This window comes from Camelus ferus, chromosome 20 (genome assembly GCF_009834535.1).
Source record: "Camelus ferus isolate YT-003-E chromosome 20, BCGSAC_Cfer_1.0, whole genome shotgun sequence".
Classification (NCBI taxonomy): domain Eukaryota; kingdom Metazoa; phylum Chordata; class Mammalia; order Artiodactyla; family Camelidae; genus Camelus; species Camelus ferus.
Genome location: NC_045715.1, coordinates 17343735 through 17366305, shown reverse-complemented (window position 1 = coordinate 17366305; position 22571 = coordinate 17343735). Strand labels below are relative to the sequence as shown.

Genomic DNA, 22571 nt, shown 5'->3' with positions numbered 1-22571 from the left:
CCACTAAAACACCACCAAAGGCCTTTCACCTTTCTAAAGGTACCACTCAGGCATTGACAACTCCCTACCAACTCTGTGCCCAACAAGGCCCAAGCCCTCGGACCCTAGCGACTCGCCCCACAAGCTGAAGGGAACCCCCCTACCCCAGCCCCATCTCAGCACTAGCAGATACTGCCTCCAGCTGGCATTTCCCTCCAAAACACCACAAACCAAGGTAAAAATGACAAATGTTTTCTTCACATTCTCAGCTCATCACCCTGAGATGGATGCTCGCATAAAATTTGAGAAACTTTAATAATTAAACTGACATGATATGAATTTTTTAAACTCCTCCCTCAGTCCTTACAAATAATAACAGGCACTCAGCTGTAACAAAGGTAAGTAAGCTCCATTTAGCATCCAACTTTAAAGAACTTGAAAACAGTCTATAGGAGGTGACCTGGTTGTGGGTGACTTTTACGACTTTAAGAAAGACAATTCTGAAAAAATGTCAGTCTCTAAAATTTAAATTATGCTACTTTTAATTTTCCATGGACAAATATTCCAGTTAGCCTAGGACAAAATAGGCACCAGAACTTTAAAAACAAATAAAAAACACAGAACTAGTGGTGCATAAAAATCAGGCAATCGAAACAATGAAGGGAAAAACCTCTTCACTTTCAAACTTTTTTTTAAAAACCATTAATACTTACCAGCACCTTGTTTTCAACTTTGTCCCCCTTAACTTCCAATTTCACTTTCTTCTTCAATGCAATTTTTATCTTTCGGCCAATAACATCCTTTACGCTTTCTGAAAGAAGGGAATAGTTCTGTTATATTCTTTTATTAATAAGAAAAAAGCATGGGGGCGGGGGGCAGAGCATTTAAAAGAATATTTTTGGTTGTTTTTATTGTTGTTTTTTTTTTGGCTCTTTTTAGCAAGCTTGATAATTATCAGTCACCCAGTATTTAATGAACACCTACTTTATGCCCTGTTTTTTTCCTCCTTGCATTTTATCTTATTTTATTATTGAAGTATAGTTGATTTATAATGTTGTGTTAATTTCTGGTGTACGGCATAGTGATTCATTTATACATATATATTCCTCTCCATATTTTTTTTCACTATAGGCCGTTACATGGTATCGAATATAGTTCCCTGGGCTATACAGTACAGCCTCATTGTTATCTATTTTATATACAGTAGTTAGTATCTGCAAATTCCAAACTCCCAATTTATCCCTCCCCCCTTTTCCCCCTAGTAACCATAAGTTTGTTTTCTATGTCTGTGAGTCTGTCTGTTTTGTAAATAATTTCATCTTTTTTTTTTTTTAGATTCCATATATAAGTGATATCATATAGTATTTTTCTTTTTCTTCTTGGCTTAATTCACTTAGTATGATGATCTCCAGGTCCATCCATGTTGCTGCAAATGGCATTATTTTATTCTTTTTTACATCTGAGTAGTATTCCATTTTATATATATATAAACACACACACACCACATCTTTATCCAGTCATCTGTTGGTGGACACTTCGGCTGCTCCCATGTCTTGGCTATTGTAAATAATGCTGCTATGAACATTGGGCTGCATGTATCTTTTCGAATTAGAGTTTCTTTGTGCTCAGATACTGAGGCAAATATAAAAGCATATGACATAACAGCAGTCCATACAGGGCATGATATAATCTTGCTGGGCAAACAGGATGCATACACAAGAAAATAAAAAAGAGCAACGTCAGGCAGCACCACAGGGCACTCAACTGCAGGCAGACCATAAGCCAAGAGGAATTCATAAACTCCCTTGGCTGATTGTGTCTGGTCCCCCACAGACTCTGTGTTCCTGACAATGCCATGCGAATATTATCATCATTTTCTAGGAGTGCCTCGACATGAAGGCTGGGAATTATGGCAAAGAACCTGACATAGACCAAACAATTTAGCCAGGTTGCTCCTGGCCATCTGCCCTTCCAAAATCATCACAGCACAACACCCTCCAAAGAGTGGTCAAAGGCAATGGAAAAGGAGGAACTGAGAGAGAAGGGGAGACTTGAAAAGTGGGATAGTGGTGGAAAGGTCTTCCTGGGACTCCTGTGAGTCCCTCAAACTGAACAGGTCCCAAATCAAACTCATTGTCTTCCCTGCCCCACCTCTGGCCCCGAATGAAGCTACAAATCCTGTTTATTTCCAACTCCTTTCTCTCGGACAGACAGTCACCTCCTCTCCTAGAACTACCCCATCAATAGCTCTGACCCCCCAGGGCCAGACCCTGCCTTCAAGGCCTCAGAATCTCTCATCAGAACTAAGCCCATGACTTCCAAGCTATCAGCAGCCCCTGGTCCCTCCAGAACCAAAGTGACCCTTCCACAGCCACTGATCTGACCACGTCCCTCTTGCTCTATGAGTCACAGTCACTTCTGGATGAATCCAAACCTTGCAGTGTGCCACTCAAGGTCTTTCACATTTTTTCAGCTTAATTTCTCTGAACCCACTTAAAGACCTTATCATCTCCATCTTTTACACCCCTAGGATTTTGTATATATCATTCTCTTTCCTGGGTTGCACTTTCCCTATTCTCCTCCAGGTTAGATCCTACTTTCCTTCCAAACATAGCAAATTCCTCTATACCCCCACAGCTCTGTATTGTGTATTATAATCATTTCAGTTTATTCAGATTTTCAACAAATATATATACACAGAAATAACCTGTGTACCAAGTATTTTACCAGGTGCTGGGCTACGGATGCCCCTACCTTTCACAGGAACTTACAATCTAGTGGAAGACTTGGATTAATGCCACTAGACCAAAATGCACTCCCTACCATGAGATCACAACCAAGGAGATACATGAAGACTTCATGTAGGAGGGGACAGAAAGGACCCCTGAGCTGAATCTTGAAGTAGGAAATAGACCACTGGTTTCCAAAGCAAAGTATACATTACAATCCATTGAAGTGCAGAAAGAAAACAGTAGAATTTTTACGTCTATTTGCAATATGTTTCAGTTTATGTTTTAGATTATACACACTAAATGAAGTAGGCATTGCAGCTTAACAAATAAATGTTTATTAAAGGGTGATCAAAATATTCTTATTGGAAACCCACAACAAGTTTAGAGCCACTAAGAGAAGAGTGCAGGAGGGGAGGATAGGGCATTGCCAGCATAAAGAAGGGCAGAGAATATGAAGAAGTAGTTCATTCAGGGAACAGCAATGAGATGGAATGTTTCTTGGGGGTGGGGGGATGGGGACTTGTGGGGGAGCTCACTGCACAGAGAGTTCTCTATGTAGCTTCCTATCTTATCAGAACCCCAAACAGGGACAGGCTATTCCTCCGTCCCCTAAGAAGAACTGTGGGAAATGAGCATCTGAAATTGACTTAGTATATACACATAAGTAGCTTATGATGAAAAAAACATAGGAAAATGAATATATGTATATCCATGTATGACTGAAGCATTGTGCTGTATGCCAGAAAATGACACAACACTGTAAACTGACTATACCTCGATTTAAAATATATATATATACATATATATATTTATATACACACACACACAGAAAGACTGGAAAGTTACATACCAATAGGTTATAAGTAGCTATCTTGGAGTGGTACTATGGGTGACATATATTCTCATTCTCTGCACTTAAAAAAAAACTTTTTAACAAAAAGCCTGTATTACTTCAATAAACAGAAAGATACACAACACGTGTTTTAACTGCCTTGAGGGATTAGCTTCAGGAACTACATTGAGGTTTCCACGTGGTTGCCATTTTGACTTGATGAGAGCAGAATGCCTGTGAGCACTTGAAATTAGAGGGAAAAGCAGATGCAGAAATTACCCCCAGCCCAGACTCATTACCATTTAAAAGCCCAGAAAAATCATGTTGAGCATATCACAAAAACATGCGTCACCTGGTTGAAAGATACGTCAGATGGGCAGGACTAAATAAACATAAAAATTCCATTTCTAAATAAGGGTTAAATTCAACTTTTAAAACATGCCAAAGGATTTATTTGAGAACCATCAATATAAACCAGGTACCATATTTCCATCCCAACCTTCACTACCCTTTTTCTTGGGTCTAAGTCATTACCTATATTTTTCATTACCAGGCTCAAGTAATTTTAAAAATCCGCCACCATCTTTAGTTATCCTCATCCCCCGCCAGCAAGGCAAACTCTCCCCTAAATTCTCTTTGTCAGGACCTCTGGAGGCATCTTCAGAGGCTCTGGGCATTTGTTTCCTTTTCCGAGTAGGTAACTGGCAAAACCTCAGCCTCCCAGAACTGGAGGGACCACTCACTCCCAGCGGACTCTACAGGGTTAGGGAGGGAAGAGGCAGAAGTACGACTGCGGGAGTAGGTGTAACTTTATACCCTAAATTTGGTAAAGAGCTGGGTTTTGGAGGTTTTTTTCAATCAACAAAAGCAAAAGCTTCCATCTTCCATGCAAACCTAGCAACAGCTTCATTTCATCAAGTTTCACCTGCTGAGTTAACAGTCACTAAATGGAAGAGCACACACAAACTCCTCCAAAGTACTATGGTTAAAAGGAGAAACAAGCGGGGCAAATTCCTCAACTGCAGATGAATGCGCGGTTAGAGCTCCTCTCGTTGTCAGCACCAATTAAAAACCATCTTTCTGAGCTTTGTAGTGTGCCAAGGATGGTACAGTGAGGAATATAGGTCACTGGGGCTCAAAACACACGCGCAAACACGTACCTTGTTACAATACAACATGCTACACACACACAAAAGCTTAAACACTTGGTTTGCAAAACACTCTTCCCCCCAAAGCTCATTTTAACTCTGCCTTTTAACCCGCCACATTATTAAGTTAAACCCCAAGACAAAATATTCAGCTCCTCCCCCCACCAAAAAACAAACCTCAAGGGACACAAACAATGGGTCACCTTGTATATGGTACCACACACGGGTTCCCTAAGAAATCCGGGGTTTGGAGAATCGGTAGGTTAATTATTATTAAAATAAGGCTTTTATCATTAACCCTCAATTTCCTGGCCCGAGTTTGCGTCAGTCTTGTAACCCTTTCCCTCCCAGTTCGCTATGCGAAGCCACGCCTTGCCAGGCTCAGTCATTATACCGGACTAGCGCCCCCTCCAAGTCTGTACAGCAGAGGGGCACCTCCCGCCGGGTATTTTCTGGGGGCCGGGGGTTCCTGACACGTGCCGGAGGCGACCTACTGCGCGCTCGCCAGCCGTCCTGGTCCTGGGTTTGCCCGGACTTGCCGAGTTTGGGGCACTGGGCTGGGCGCTGCAAAGGTTTCTCCTGGCTTCCAGAACTCCTCAAACCCAGGCGGCCCGTCCCCTTCTTCTGCCAACCTGGGCCCCCAGGTCGCGCAGGGAGGAGGCGCCTGGGGGCTCCGGAGTCCTCCCCACGCCGGCCCTCTCAGGACTCGGCTTTTCAGGCGGTCACACGGGAGCAAACTTCCCGGCGCCCCCCAGCGACCCTGCCCCACTCCACTCCCACCCGAGGGGCGCCGGGACCCGGCGGGACGTGCGGGGAGGCAGAGGTGGGAAGGGAGGCGGAGGTGGAGGTGAGGGGGACGCAAAGACATAAGGAAAAATCAACAAACGCGCGACTCTTACCTATCAACTCCCTGGGCACCTCGGAGCTCTCCTCGGTCATGGTGGCCCTCTAGGTGCAGGGGGTGCTGCGGATCCAACTCTGATTTATGGCCCCCCGCCCTCCCCCGAACCCCTCAATTTCTTACGAGGCAGATGCAGTTTGCAAATGGGAGTAGGCAAGAAAGCGGGGGCGGAGATGGAATTTTGCCGCGCCCCCCCCGCCCCACCAAAAAAAGAAGAAGAAAATTTTAAAAAAAAGGAAAGAGTTGCAAATCCGAGGTGGGTCTGCGGCTGCTGCTACATGACGCCTCCTTGCAGTTCCCGGCGGCGGAACGGAGCCCCTGCGGGACTGGGAGCAGCTGCGGCTGTGGCTGCGGCTGCGGCTCCCGGCTCTCAGCGGCGTCGCTCCGGCCACTGCCAGCTCCCGCCCGGCCCCGGCGCCGCACCTATGGCCCTAGGTGAAAGCGGAAGGCGTGCGGAGAGGCGGGGAGAGCGGGGCGGGCGACCGGGCTTTCCTCGCGCTCCTGCCGGGCTCCGGCAGGGCGGGGGCAGCTCCGGCGCTCCTCCTCCTCGTTTTCCTCCTCCTCCTGCGTTTCCTCCTCACCTCGCGAGACCCGGCCTCCGCACGCGTCCCAGGCCGGCCTCCTGCGCCCGGGCGCACGTTCCCCGGCACGGGGCGCACGGCCGGGAGGCACGCGGCGCTGGGCTGCGGCGGCGGGCACGGCGCCCCCTCCTCTCAGCCTCCCTCCCGAACCGCCGAAGCCCTGCTTCTGGAGAGGGGGCGAGAGAGCCCGGGAGCCATCTGCTGGCTGCCGGGGAGGACAGCCGGCTGGGCCTCGGCTGCCCGATGCCCTGTCCCCACCTTCCGGCGGGGCCGAGGGCGCCAGGAGAGCGGAGGCTGCAGACTCGCGCAGATTCCGCAGACCCATCTGCACGGAAACCAGGCCGTACTGGGAGCCCTCTATGCCCTTTCCTTTTACAGCCCTCCCTGTGACAGGTTGGCGTTTCCTTCGACGTTATTAATTTTCCATTTCTGGGGCGCAGGAGGTAGACGAAACCTGTAAGTACTAACCAGATGGTGAGAAAACACTTTTTTGTGTGCTCAGCGGGCGCTCCGCCGCCACCGTTTGACGTCTCAGACATTCAAAGTGGGAGAGCGCCTGGAAAATGCCTTTCACTTCCAGAGGAACCTACTTTAACCCCAGAGCAAATTCAGACAGTTGAGCGTTTCGCAGAAGCCAGAATAAGCCTGCTGATAGGTCTGATCTCACCTGGCCCAACTCTCTCCGACTTCCCCCGGGCCCCGCCCCTACAAGAGACGACGTCAGGGCCAGAAGCCTTGGGGGCGTCTCAGTTGTTGCCTTACTGCCTGGCGGCTGGGAATGCCTGTCTAATCAGGTTCTGGTTTTAAGGACAGAGGGAAGGGGAGATAGGAAAGGAAAGGGAATCCCACGCATTGATAGTCTAGTTTTAAACACTGCTGCCTACCTAGGACCCCCACGAATCATCTTCAGCCTCTCCGCCTGGCATTACCAAGGAAGGCATTTACCCTTCTAACCTCTCTCACTCTCCACTCCCCACCTGACTCTCCAAAACTATTTATTATTTGCTTTTCCCTTCCTTTTAAGGTTATCGGATTCTTATCTATGTTTTCATTTCCAGCCCAATGTGTACCTTCTTTGTGAAGATCTTCCAGGATTTTTCAGATCACTGTGATCCCTCTGTTCCAAACTACTAGAATATACTGCCTGAAACATTATTTTCTAAAACCAACCATACAGTGCTTTGTTTCATTACTTGTGCATTTGACTGGTTTTACTGTCTAATTCTTGCATTGTTCCCTGAGTTTGGGTTTGTCTGCCCAACTAAACTGGAGGCAGTTTAAGGGCAGGACTAGAACTATCTTTCATTCAACTGTGTATGTTAAAGAAGATTTTTCTGGCACTTACCAGTGAAGTTTCAGAAACAGCCCTGAGGATTCCACACCACGTGGTAACTTGTGAAAATAAAGACAAAACTTTTTTCCCCCTGGCCTGGAGTGATGGGAAGAATAAAGGACAGGGTGTACAGCATGCCTGTAATCAGTGCTCCTTGGCATCTTTTAAAGGCAGCTCGGGTTTCAATAAAGAATGGTTTCCCCTACCCCCACCCCACTGGAGCAGGATCCCAAATGAGCCCTACACCTCTGAGGGCATGTATTCAAATGAATCTCCTATTTCAATGCTCAGAAGTGACTTACTCATTTTGGAGATGAAAATCATTTACTTCTTGAGTGCAAAACTCAAGTACATTTCAGAACAGCAAGCAGAGAACTCCAAGGAGCACTGTAACACTGTAAAACCCAACAAGCAGGAAATATCCCCCGCGTAGTACAACCAGGGGGCCAGCTTAGGGAATGCATTTCAAATTCTAGTTTGTGTGCTTGTTGGCTGAAATCTGTCCACCCCTCCAGTGCTGCAAAATTTCCTCAGTGTACCTGCCCTCCCACTTCCATAGTTTCAAGTTTATCTGTGCCATTATGGTCTTGATTAAGAAAGTATTGAAACCACAACCTGAAACTGATTGCCACTATAAATGTGATTGCCTGTAGCTTCATCTAAGTAAATATGTATGTGTGGCTGTGTTTAAGCATTGTAACTAGCACTGATAAACTGAAACCTATTAGAAAGGAAGAGAAAACAGGCTTTTCAGAGAATCCCTACCACACCTGAACTTTTACACTGTTAAACACAACTGTAGTCAATTTAACACTTGCTGAGTAACAAAAGCATTTTGGAAAATTATACATGGACTTTTATTTTTAGTTCTGAGATGTATGTTTATATCTCTGTAGTATATTTTGTAGTGCATTATGGCGAGAAAATACTCCATGAATTTAAAAATCTGCTGAAAATACTGCATCTATAGTGGTTTAACATACTACCATTAGAACCATATAAACAATGATTAAACGCATGGAAACAAAACCAAAAAAAGTGAATAAGAAATCAGCAAACTAACAACAACAACAAAATTCCACTATTTACCCAAATCAATTTTTGATCTTGCCTACTACACTGAGAACTGATTTTAAAATTGGAAGATATTCAGGTATGTGGGAACCAATGACATCTCCACTCACCAAGCAGTGATTTGCAGACTAACTTCCCACCCTCAGCAACTCTTGCTTAGGGGCCTTCTTAATGAGGTGTGTATTTCTCAACTGGGTTAACATAGGCCTTTCAGAATAAGTACACAAAGAAATACTAAGCTTGCAAACACCTCTAGGAAAAATTAGTTTGTGATTAGAAGACAGTGAGAAGTAAATGTCTATTAGACAATATTCCTTTAAAGTATTGACAAATGATATTATAAGAAATTTGCTTGAAAAAGTAATCCATGCGAGAGGGAGATGTTTATGGGGTGGAGTGGAAGACTGAATGGTGATATAGATGAACCAAGAATAGCCTTGTACTGATTTTTGTTGTAGCTGGATAATGGAGTACATGAGAGTTCATTGCTCTCACTTTTATGTATGTTTGAAATTTTCCATCATCATCATCGTCAGAGCAAATGTTTAGTTGGAAAACCTAGCTTATCTGATTAGATGATATGGTAGAGGGTGGTGAGCGAGGAGCAGACATTAAAGAACAGGTCCCTCTTGAGAAGTGAGTGAGATCGGACAAGGCAACCATGGAATATGAGGAGGAAAGAAACTCAAGTAGTACAGGCCATCAGAAAAAGAAGGGCTGCAAAGGAAACTATCAGTTATCTATTGCTGCATAACAAACAAACCCCAAAACTCTGCAGCTTAAAGTAGCAAATATTTAATATATCAAAGATTCCATGGGTCAGGAATTTGGGAGCAGCTTAGGTGGGTGGTTCTGGCTCAGAGTCTTATGAGATTGGGTTCAGGCTGTCAGCTGCAGCTGTGGTCAACTGAAGGCTCTCCTGGGGCTTTCCATGATGTGAGCAGGTGTCAGTTCCTTATTGGTTGTTGGCTGAAGCCTCAGTTCCTCAGGACATATCTTTTATAACTTTACCTTGGAAGTGACATATCATCACTTCTGCTCTATTTTACTGTCACCTGGATCATTGAATCACCCCAGGTCAATGAGGGAGGTGACTGCATGAGGATGTGAATCCCAAGAGGCAGGGATCACTGGAGGCATCTTGAAAAATGGCTACTACAGAGTCAGTGAAGGACCAGCCAACAGAGAAGTAGTAGGAAACCAGGAAGATACGCTGTCAAGTTGGGAGGACAGGAAAAAATAGTATTTCAAGAAATGGGAGATGGTTTAACAGTGTCGTGTTTTGCTTAAAAGTCAAATGGATAAAGAGTAACCTGCGTTTAAATTTAACAATAAGGGAAGTATTGGTTTGTTTTTGCTTTTTGGAGAGATCCATTTTAGTAGAATAATGGGAGAAGAAGGTAAGTTGTAGTGGGTTGAAGAGTGATTAGGAGATGGAAAAGGAGAGGGAAGCAGAACACAGATAACTCCAGAATTAGGGATACGAAGGAGAATAAAGTCAGAGGAGTAGCCAAAACGCTGTACAGGGGACTTTCTGTTAAGCATAGAGGATTTAGTGCTTGCATTTATGTAACTCTGCTTGTTCCCAATAAGAGTAGAAGAAAAAACCGTCCATAGATTCCCTAATGTAAACAGTGGACTTTAGTTAATAATATCGTGTCAATATTGGCTCATCAATTGTAGCAAATACACCAAACTAACAGAGACATTAACAGTAAGGGGAACTGTGGGGAGTGAGGGGTGTATAGAAATTCTCTGTACTTTCTATTAAATTTTTCTGTAAATCCAAAACTATTCTAAGATATAGGTTTTTTAATTTATATAAAAAGTCATAAAACCACAAGGACAAAGAAGACAGGAGATGGTAGCAAACTAGAAAATTTAACATTTTGGAAACTGGGAAAGCCAGTGGAGGAATGGTAACTGACTTAACAGACCAGAGAAAGACAAATTGTAAGCCAGAGGGTAGAAAGCAAATAAAAAGCAAGCTAATTTCTATAGCAGAACCCAAGAAAAATCTCAGGAACTAGAGGCACAAATGATCTCTGGGCGCTGAAGTGCAGAATGAGAGAACAACAAAAACCAGGAGGATTGGTAAAGAATTTAAAAGAAGAGTTAGATTCCCTTCTCTAACTCATCCAGCCAGTCAGCTACGCAGCCCTGGACCGCTGCCTAAGATGGGAGGTTTACTCTTTGGAGACACTGAACCAAAAAGAACCTAGTCGTGGAACAGCAGAAGGTAAAAAGTGAGACGTCATACCATATGGAAAAGAGGGATATTGAGAGAAAATCTACCTTCTAAATGTTACACCTCCACAACTTTCTCTGCTTGATTCTCAGAAGTCTAACAGAAGGCTTTATGATCCCAGACATCAGATTCCACTCATAGATTATTGCCTATCCTTAAGAGACAAACCTGTGAGATACTGATACATGGCGATTTGCCAGTGAAAGGGCCAGGTCCCCCCAGCTATTGCCCTAAATTGAGCCCCAGCAGCTGATAAGCTCTGTCCATTTCTGTAAAGCTTCAAATCAGCTCTGTTAAGCCTCACTGTTAATATAGACATCCAAGGAAAACTGATATTTGAGGAAAGCCAGAGACCAAAACAAACAAACCTTAACATGGAACATAGAAGAGTGTGGGAGCAAAAGAAAACTCACTCTAGAGTGAGGGAACGTCTGCTCTTGGTCATGATAGAATAACGAGGATTGGACATTCCTTCAATAACTAGAAAATAGTACAAAATATAAGGAACAACTGCTTTTCAGACACTGAACATCGGATGGAGCAGGACTGTGATCCTTGAAGGAAGGGAAACAAAGTGAGTACTATGATTGCCACCAGATTTCTGCTTGGAAATAACTGGGTGGTGGGTGAAAAGAGGGAAACCCTAAACAGAGTCCATGGGGTCAAGGAGATGTAAAGTTTGGAGAGACAGGGGTGGCAGTATCTTATGAGATAGAGTGCCAGGAAGCAGGGAGCTGCACTGAAAAGCAAATCAATAAATTTGATACAATCCTAGGTGGACTGATCAAGATGAAAAGACAGAAGATAGAACTTAGCAATATGAGGCATGAAAGAAGAGTCCTCACTTACAAACATTAAAAGGGGAGGAAAAGGATATTATGAACAACTTAATACCAATAAATCTGATAATTTAGTTGAAACATACAAATGACAAAAATTGCCAAAATCGACTCAAGAAGAAATAGAAAAATCTGAAGAGCTCTATATATTAAAGAAGTTTGAATTTGAAATTAAAACCTTCCTGAAAAGAAAAGAAGAAACAATCACCTCACTTATCTCAACAGATATACTCACACACCCACACATAAATACAAACATGAGACAAAATTCAACAGCCATTCATAATAAAACCCCCAAATATGCTGGAAAGAAGAAAAGGGAATTTCCTCAACTTGATAAAAGTCATCTACAAAAACCCTACACCTAATAATACACTTAATGGTGAAAGACTAAATGGTTTCTCCCTAAAATCAGGAAAAAGACAAGGATATCTTCTCTTCCTACTTGTACTTAATATTATGCTAGAAGTCTTAGCCATTCCCATAAGGCAAGCAAAACGAATCAAAGTCACAGTGATCAGAAAGGAAGAAAACATTTTGCAGACAACATGGCTGTACATAGAAATCCTAAGCAAACTACCAAAAAAGCTATTAGAAATAATAAGTGAATTTAGCAAGATTGCAGGACACAAGGTCAATATATAATCAATTGTATTTCCATATGCCATATACCAGCAATGAAAAATTTGAAATTAAAAATTTAAAATTATAATTTATGATAGCATAAAAAGTATGTAAGGATAAATTTAATAAAATATGTACAACACGTATAATGAAAACTACAAAACATTGCTGAAGTAAAAAAGAGCTAAATGGAGAATATATTAATAACCATAGATTGAAAGATGTGATTAAAGTGTTAACTTCTCCTCAAATAGAACTTGAGATATTAATGAAATCTCAATAATAATCATAACAGAATTTTCTGTAGAAATTAACAAGATGATTCTAAAATTCATATGGAAATTCATAGAAACTAGGATGGCCAAAACCTTGAAAAAAACAAAGTAGTTTGCCTCTTTAACTGACCTCTTGAGATTGTATAGAAATCATCTGTGTCCTGTAGCGTCTTAATTACTCCCATATGAATTGAATTCATTCAATAAACACCCCTATTTGCATATCTGGATTATCTCTAGAAATAGCTGTCCCTGTTTGGAGAAGCTTTGCTGTTTAAGCAGTTCTCAGAAGCATATGGGGATCCTCTCCTATAAACCCCTCAACCCTAACTTCTATTCCCCAGTTCTCCCCACATCTTTTCTAGAAATGAGGTAAGCTGACTCGGAGGCTTTTAAATTCTGAATTTAAGTCACTCATTCTAAGTCACTCCGGAGGTCTGGAGATCTTGAAATAATTGTCTCCTTTATCCAAGAAAAAATAAGCTTAAGTCAACTTTTCACTTTCTGATAGCGCTGGGGTTCCCTTGGCTATTTAGGTAGGAACCCCATTAGCAAGTCAACTACCCCTCTGATAAATAGGAGATTTACAAATAACTCACAATTACTTTGAGTTAGTACAACAAGGGAGTTACCAACCAAGCTACTCTGAAAGTGGCCTGTGAGAAAAGCAGCAATGTAAAAAACTGCCCAACTTCTGGCTTTCTTTCAAACGATTACCTTAAGTTTGTATTGTACCCTTTGTTATATTTTTACTTATTTAGATCTCCTTTGTTAATATTATTATTGCTCTATGAAGAAATACCTCTTTTAACTGATGTTATTCCAATTTTGGCAAATCGACATTTTGCCAAATGGCATGAGAACTGTGTGAATAAAAACTTAACATGTATGACTCCTTTCTTCATGCTGAGCACTTGCAATGTTTTTTCTCATTTAATCCTCAAGGCAATTTTTATTACCTCTATTATTCAGATAGAGAAACTTCACCTAAAAAATAAAAAATGAAAAAAGGAGAAACTTCACCCAAGACAGGTTAAATGACAGTTCCAAGGCCACACATCAAAACCACAGAGTAGCCCTGATTTACAGTTTGGGTTAAAAAGTGGTATTTCCATTTATTCCTACAGCAACTATGAAGCTTAAAAAAACTGACTACTACTGCCATCTGCTGGTCGCTGACTGAGTTGCTCTTAACTCAGGCTACACTATGGGCCCAAGTGATTTTGATACACCTCAGGGCCGTCTATCCTGCTGGCGTCTAGAACAGTGCCTGACACGTTATAGACACTCAAAACTTGTGAAACAAATCCCTGGGAGATCCCAGGAGAATTTTGGTTGGTAAAAGTTCTCAGGTTGTTCTTTATTTTAACTCCACAAATAATCAAACCAGGAAGAATACGGAGGCTCCCTCCACACCAATGACATTGTTGTAACTGTTACACCAACCATGCCACCTCTGCACTTATATACATACTTTGCAGTTTCATTGCTTTAACTGATAACCAAGATTATCAGTTGAGTCTCACGCTTATGTTTAAATCCAGCTCTACCATTTCTGCTGCGTAGGTTTCAGAAAGAATCTTCGTTTTAGAACTGGAAAGGACCTGAGAAATCCTAGCTAGTGTTTGTTTCTCAAGTCCTGCTTCAAAAGATGGTGATAAAAGAGTGTTTCATAGACAAATAAGTTGCATAAACAATGCAGTATATGAAGCTCCATTGGGTTTTTTTCACTGGAGAAGTTCTTTGAGTATTTAACATGCTTACTCTGCATAGGACCCAATAGGAGAGGGAATACGGGATACAGTGCTTCCCCAACCTGTTGGACTACAGCATTCTTTTCCATTAAGCTCCTATTAACTTCTCAAGGAATGCTAGTGTTTTACGGAACTCAATTTGGAAAATTCCAGCATCCTAACTCCAGTTATTACAGACGGAGCCCAAAGAGAATAATTTGCTCAGTATCATTCAGCTAGTTATTGGCAAAGCAAGGACTCTCATTTGAAGTGTTCTTTTCATAATATCATTCTTTCTATTTAATTTCTCCATATGAAAACCAAACACTAAGATGTACTGCCTTGCACAAAACTTTACGGTTATAAAGGGGATGTGAACTAACATTTAACGAGTGCTGCTATGTGCTCCTTGTTCAACCCCCCTCCCCTCCTGCTATAAATGGGCTAAACATTCCAGGCCATATGACTGTTGTATTTCACACCATGATTTAATAGATGCACATTCTTGTTTAAACACATCCCTCTGTAGGATTAATCAGCGAGAGTCCGCTCTGAGAGATACATCTTGTTGATTTTCGAAGTGTCAGCCACATTGAGCTTTATTATTTCCTAGAAAGTTATACCATTTCCTGCCCTAGACTCTTCATGCATGCTGGGTCCTTTTACACTCCTCTTGTTTTATTTCTTCCACTGGACTCCCAGTGCATAGAACTGGGTTAATCATAATTTCTGATTGATGATTACCATCATCACCGTTCCAGTCACAGGATCCTTTATTTCTTTTAATAAAGAAATAATGAATGGAATCCAACCCAAGGGCCAGAATACAACCAGTAACTGATACTTACCTCCATGTTCCTTCCTATCCTGTCTTGTTGCATCTCCCTCAAAGGATACCTTGATCCTAAATATTAGACTTATCATTTGCTTGCTTTTTTGTTGGTTTTGTTTTGCTCACATGTGCATATGAACACATACACACATTTCTTTTGATTACTTGTTTTTGGGTCACATTCTGTTGCTTCTTTGCCTGAGAATCTTTGATTAGATGCTGGACGTTGTGAAAGTTCTACCATTCAGTGTCTAGTTTTGGTTGTCCACCTGGGGTCCATTCACAACCCAAGTCCACTGAGTCCAAGGGACACATTAGTCTTAAGGCTGGTTCAGTTTTGCAATTCCCCTGAGATTGTTTTATTTGATTACATTAAATAACCTATTGAAGATTTAATTTTATTCTGAAAAATATCCAAGCTTCCTAAATGAGATTGGGGTGGATTTGACTTTTCCCTCTTGTCTAGCTCAAGGTCACAGATCTAAGGTCATTTTAATGATACTTCCAAGCAGATACAGACATTGCCAGAAACTTTCCAGTCCATGGACTTCCCACATTTAGAAAAGACAACACTGTCTGTAAGAAAAGCATGAATAACTTAGAGCAGCAAAATAGGAAAAGCTAGAAAGGGAGCTAATGCAAAGTCAAGGTCATAGGAGTATACTACCTAAGTGCACAAATGATCACCAATGAGGCTGAGCTGTATCACAGGGCTTCCCAACTCTCTTCCTGACATGCACACATAGAACATGGTTTTATTTGTCCAGCACACTGGCGTAAACAGATAAAGCACCTCTCATTAAGAAGGGGTGGTTCTAGGGCCCCCAGTACATTGCCAGGCCCTACCTGGCTGCCCTGAGGGCTCAAGATGTTAACACACTTAGTATCTGTTCACTGTGTGATAGCTGAGATAATCTAGGCTAAGCGTTCTTGTAATTTTACAAATACTGTTCAAGAAAGAAAGGCGATGAGAAAACCTACGACTTCTATGACCCACATAGATTTATAGTCAGCAACTGCTGAGATGTTTAAGATCTGTGGCTGATTCATAGTCAGGCTAAACAAGCATATTTCCTTGACAATCAATTGTATAACCATCATCTTATTAGTCATGTCTTGGATACACACATACTAATATATACATACAATTACATAATACCTTTTACATCACAGAGCACTTCATCGTAAAACACTTTTAAAAAAATCCACCAACACTTATCATTGCAGTTGTAAAAATTCATCCGCATTAGGTAATCTTATTCACTTTGACTAACAGGGAATAGGAAATGAGAGCTTCTTGTTTTGTTTTGTTTTGTTTTGTTAAGAAGATATGCAACTAGTAAGTCACAAAGAGCTAGTACTTGAACCCAGATTCTTAATTACACAATATTGGTGCACAAGTGACTGCTGAGGAATATGACTTTAACCATCACTAGTAGGTACATTTTTCTGTAGAACTACAGAGACATCCATGGGCGACATAGCAAATGCCAGCATGGGAATGGATCCCAAAAGGATAAGATCTTGGATATTTTCGTTTTGCTCAAATATAGCTCAAGTTTCCACAACCCAAAAGGAAAGAGGGAGCTTGGTAACGTTCCTGTGTACAACCATAAAAGTTTGGTTTTGTTTTTTTTTTTTAAATCACATGAGGAAAGCTGAAATAACATCCGTTTCTTTTCCTTGGAATTGAGAAGGACACTCTCGTACAAGGAAGGCCATGTTCCTGGCTTAATCTTAAATGCGACTAGTTTGTGCTTTCCTCTTTAGAATGGTAAGCCCTCAGAGAGGCTAGACAACAACCAGGGAATTTTAGAATTACATGCACAGCGATTACATTGTAGCATAACAAGCCAGCGATCGAATAAGCCTTCAAAAGAAAGTTGTTTATTAGGTTAAATACATAAATACACATTGATAATTTAAATTTCCTGTTCCAAATATACTTGCATGCAACCTCAAGGAAATAGAACTGAAACAAACAAAAAAACTTTACCATGGAACTATAGTGCCCTTGGCAAAAATAACAAATACAGAGGATGGAAATCTTAATTCCAAGAAAAAATATACTTCAGCCACAGCATGAGAAATGTGTTTTGGATTTAAGGAAGATTTCACTGACACCTGTTTCTTATTGAAAGAAGAAACAGGAAAAGGTAGTTAATTTTCCTCTCTGAAGATCTTATTTTGTATTTTTAACTTACTAAATATAACCATAATAGTCAATATTTGGGAAATAGAAAATACTTCCAATTTCTCTACACTCTCAGTGTGCACTATTTCTAACAAAGCAACTGTCACCATTTTTTATTTATCTTTGGCTACTTTTTTTGAAATATGTGCACTGATTACATATCTGTTGCTAGAACACAACAAAACTTCGTATTTTACAATTTTTGTTTCTGAGTTCAACATTGTCCAAGCAGTTTTCTACATTGCTGTGGAGTTCATAATTGTTCTTGAAATTAACATTCCGTAGAGGAGATATATTGTAACTGCCTTAAATATTGCCCTGTTGTCACTTCTCATTTTCTGCCAGTATGAATTATGTTGCGATGGACATGTTCATACAGATAGTTTTTGCTCATGTTTGGACAAGTTTCTCAGGATAAAATCCCAGAAATCTGAAACAGAAGCTAGGAAATTTTTTTATGGCTTCCCCCAAATTGCTTTCCAGAAAGGTATCATTTTTGTTGCTGTCAGCAGTGCCTGAGAGAGCCAGTTTTACTAAAGCTTTATTGGCATCGAATATCATAGCTTTTTATATTTTCACTAATTCAAGAGGCAGTAAGTATTCCCTCACTCTTGGCTTTTCTTTTCTTTTCTTTTTTTTTTTTTACAGCCACAGGACAACACAATCATTAGCAATATATCTCATTTACCTTTTGACCAGTTGACCAAATTGGATGTTTGGCTAACTCCTCAAAGTGATCTCTACAGCAGGCGATGACTCCCATTTGGAACGTTGTTTGATCATCCCATTATTTTGGCGCATAAACAGAGAAGTCTGTCTCTTCCAAAAACCAGTTTATAGTTCACAGTTTTGCAGGTTGACTTAAGCCCTGTTTGTATTTTTGAGTGCTTGAAACTGAAGACAGAAAGTAGGGGAGAAATATTCACAGGTGAGAATATTTAGGAGGACTTTGACTTGAAATATGCACAACTACATCCAATCCTCCACACATAATTAACAAGCTTTCAAACTGGTGGAAATTATCCCAGCCTTGACAGAGATCAGCTTGAGCTCATGACTGACTCTTAGCTGCAATAAAGATCATAAGAATCACCTTTTAAATCAAAATGTGGAAAGAAAAGTATGTCTTCATTCCATTAGTTCTTTCTGCCCTCAAACATACCGGCCTTGATTAGTTTAACTCAGCCCACAGTTATTTAGCACCTACTGAATTCACGGTATTCTCTGATCTGCAAAGGCTGCTGAGATGAATAAGGCATGATCTTTTCCCTCAAGGCACACATAGCTTTATATTATAAATCAGTAAACATTTTTCAGGTAACAGACATTTCAGAAATTACCTCCAAGACTGCAAAATAACACACTGCCTCTAGAAGACTGTGAGACTCAGGGGGAAATGCCCTCTAAGGCAAATTTGTCTTGGATCCCATCCAGGAAACCATCAAACTTTTTTTAATGATGCGGTCTCACCTACAAATGAGCCACACACAACATTACCCTGCAGGGTAGCCCAGACTCATGTGTTTACAAACTGAAAATCAATGGCCTTTCTTAAATGACTCTCTGTCTTAGCTGAGTGTAAATTTTCAAATATTGCTTTGCAATATATACTCAAGTCAATGCTTTAAACCTCTATGTTTTTATTTAATATTGGGAAATGCCTTGCTAGAAATAAAAATTGTAAGAGTCACTGCCAGGTTTTCTAAACAGGGGGTATCAATAACCAATAATCAATAACCAATCGATAAACACTGTCCTAGTCATACACCCAAATTATGCCTGGTTGAAAGGTTGGTTAGGTGAGCACATGGGTTATTGCCCATCGCTGGAGCTCCGGCTTACACGCTCTTTATAAAAGATCAGGCATCATCCCCACTGCCAGTGAGTATAATCTCCTGGAGGACACAGTAGGTATCAAGAGAGAACCCAAATTGTGATAATAATATGCTGAAAGCAGGAGTGGGTTGGGAGCAATGATTAATAGTAATCAAATATGGGTATGAGATAACATTTGTCAGGTGCATATCCTGTATTAAGCACTGGGTCAGGCAAGTGATATGTATTCACCCTTGAAATTTTCCTAGGAAGAACACGAGAAAATTTTTATCCCAACTTTGAAAACAGTAGAAACTAAGGCTCAGAGAAATTAAACAACTTTATCAAGCTCACATAATCAATAGTCATGCCAGAATTCGAACTCAGAACAGCCTGACTCCAGAGCTAATATTCTCTCCTTCATACCGTCCTGTTCAAGGAAAGCCACTGGGAAGACACACGTCAATTGTGATCAAAGGGAAGGCCAGTTGGTTGAAGACGTCATATTAAGTGGTTCTAGGTACTTTCCCCATAAACATCTTTGCCATTAGACATCTTTGCCCCCAAGCATTTTTGCTGCAAACATTTCTGCAGTATAACTAATTCACTGTAAAGCAGTTCTGCCATGATAGGTCAACAGTTGGGTTTGACAGTTTGGTTTCAGCGAGTTGAAGCATGTTATTTCTTCCAGCTAGTGATGCTCTTGATAGCTTTATTGAGCTGACAGCTGGTGATGATTTGCTCCAAGAATTGGTTTCTTATTTCCTCCTCCTACATTGGAGGAGAAAGAGGATAAGAGTTAAAGGAACCCACATTTCTCATAAAACTGCCATGTCTATCAACAGACACATGACAATATGCCAAGTACAACATACAGCAAACAATGGAGCAGACTCTTTTACATCGCAGTACTTAGCTCACTTACAAATATGCATCCTAGCGTTTGGAAACTCAGTGAAGAAATAAATTTTAGTGAAAAAGAAAATGAGGAGAATGAGGAGAAAAAATCAGCAAGTAAAAAACAAATGTATATAAATACTCTGAACAAAAGACTTACAGGTCAAATACTTAAACACAACCCACATGCGATGAATCTACACACATTTTAAATGTATTCAAATATTTGGCATTTTGCAATAGCTTTTTTAAATTATTATTCATTTCTTATGTTTTATCATATCCTTTTTTAATGCTCCTCTTTAAATTTTTCTTTTATTTTATCTTTTATGAAGAAACTGCCTCATGGCTAGTGAGTTATGTAGTGAAAATCCTTGCAGCAAAATTATCTTCGGTGAAGACGCTTACGGCCAAAGTACCAGACACAATCTTGAGCATTTGAGACTATCTGAACAAGTAAACCAGCCCTGTCTTAGAGGTTACTTGGGCTTCCTCTATGCTCTTAAGTTACTCGGGGTTACCAAGCAATAAATTTAAAAAGTAAGCCAATAAATGAGGTGAATTTTAATTGGATTTGATTTTATCTAATGGGAACTAGCGGGAGGTAATAAAGAACAAAGTCAGGAAGAAGTTAGAATGCTCTCGTTTTTAACTTAAAATTTTCCCCTTAATCTAAAACATTGAACACTGAAATGTAGAAGTGGATAGCACTGGCATTAAAAAGCATATGAAAATGAGAGTTGGGCTCCATGGGTTCATTTTTTTAAAAAATTTGATTGACGTACTATTTTACGTGATTAATTTACTTATTAGAGCTGACATGTCTAAGTGATATCTTTCTCTTGCCCAACTCTCTCTGGCTTCCGTAACTTTTGCCATTTAGATCTTCTTTTTCCTTTTGTCATTTATTAACTGCTGGCGCTGTCAAATCGTGCTGGCTGACAGCAAAGCTATTGTGCATTTAGGAAACGGTGGCAATACCCTGGCCCAGCCGCATTTACAGAGGAACCTGGGTAGGCTTTTGATGTATTGTTGGGACATAACTAGGAAATGGCAGTTCCTCAGTAGAAGGTCAAGACAATTTGTCCAACAAAGTCATGTGTGAAGCTTAGCCCCGTGAAGAATCTGTGGACATCCAAGGGTTAGCAATGGGAGTTGGGTCTTGGCAGAAGAAGTGACACTTAAAAAGCTTTGAAAAGGTATCAATTCTCCATAAAAGTTAAAAAACAAGAAAGATTCACAGCTGTTAGACACACAAAGGAAGATTACCTTGTGCCCAGCCACTTCCTCTTCCTCATCACAGAAGGTGAGTTTAGGAGGGGGGTCGGGGCTTGGGCTCATGCAGTATTCGAATACTGGACTCAGTGCGTCACGTCACCTCTGAGAGTCAGTGTCCCCATCTGTGAAAGAAAGATGACCAATCACCCCTGCTGGGTAGGTACTGGGATTAAATGGGATAAAAAATAAAGCACTGACACATGATAGAGACTCAGCAGATGATAACTCCTGCAACTCACTCTTATGCTCAGAACCATTTTTTAGCCACTCGTGAGGACAGCAGGACACTGAGTATGTTTCTCCTCCTGTTCCCTCGAGTCTTTCTTGTGTGGATGCAGGGTCAAATGTAATTAAAAACTTTCCTTTTCTTTCTTTCTTTTCTTTCCTTTCTTCCTTTTCTTTCCTTCTTTCCTTCTTTCTTTTCTTTCCTTTCTTTCTCTCTCTCCCTCCCTATTCCCTTCCTCTCATCCCTCCACTATCCTTCCTACCAATTTTTATTGCTTTTCAAAAGTTACATGCACACAACAACATGTTTCTTGTAGAAAATGTTCATGTTTATTGCAGATAACACAAATAAGCAAAAAGAGTGTATAATTTCCCATAATTCACATCACGGGTAGACCTACTGTGAGTGTGTGTGTGTGTGTTTCTAAAGCAGTAATTCTCAACCTTTGCTGTACACTGGCATCACCTGGGGAGCTTCTGAAGTAGGTACCTGCAATTCTCACCCAGAAATTCTGACTCAGTCCAACTGAGGTGGGTCTGGTCATTGGATTTTTAAAAGCTCCCCAGGTGATCCTTCTGTGCAACTAGTATCTGTTGACTTCTTTTCTACACTTATGTACTTCACAAAGATGAGCTCATAGCCTGATATTTCCCCTTAATATACCATGATGATCTTTCAGTGTAGATAAATGTACTTCCAGAAAGTCTTTTTTTTTTTTTTAAAGCAGGACTTACACGTAGTGAATTTATTCAAATAAAAGAAACAACTGACACAGAACTAAAGATATTAGGAATCTGCAAACAGTAAAAAGGTGAATACAAATTAGCTAAATCCATAAACATTTCAAGGTAAGAATCTGCAAAGTAATTTTCACCTCCATTCTGTCACATACATACACACATTCATGACATGTTGATTCTGGCGAAAATCAGAGAAACCAAAAATATCCTTGAGTTTTATAAACTGTGTGAAATTAATTTCAAAAACCTTCTATATGAATGTAAACCCTAATTTCAGGGATGTCTTTGAT

At 40.8% G+C, this 22571-nt stretch overlaps 2 protein-coding genes across 6 annotated transcripts in view; one reads left to right on the top strand and one right to left on the bottom strand.

Annotated features, from left to right (window-relative positions):
- The window catches only part of CARMIL1 (capping protein regulator and myosin 1 linker 1), a 281411-nt gene extending 274864 nt beyond the window's left edge, over nt 1-6547 (bottom strand). For 2 of the 5 annotated variants that reach the window (XM_032462599.1, XM_032462600.1), the window contains exons 1-2: nt 6174-6547; nt 693-790 (exon numbers count right to left, since the gene is read on the bottom strand). In XM_032462599.1, coding sequence (XP_032318490.1) covers nt 693-790; nt 6174-6498 — 423 coding nt within the window. In that variant the 5' untranslated portion in view covers nt 6499-6547. Of the gene's footprint in view, nt 1-692; nt 791-5590; nt 6141-6173 lie in introns of those variants that run through there. The other 3 variants (XM_032462601.1, XM_032462602.1, XM_032462604.1) reach the window with 3 other exon arrangements.
- Nucleotides 1-22571, top strand: part of LOC102517286 (cytidine monophosphate-N-acetylneuraminic acid hydroxylase) — a 216339-nt gene that overhangs the window by 93440 nt on the left and 100328 nt on the right. The window lies entirely within an intron of this gene.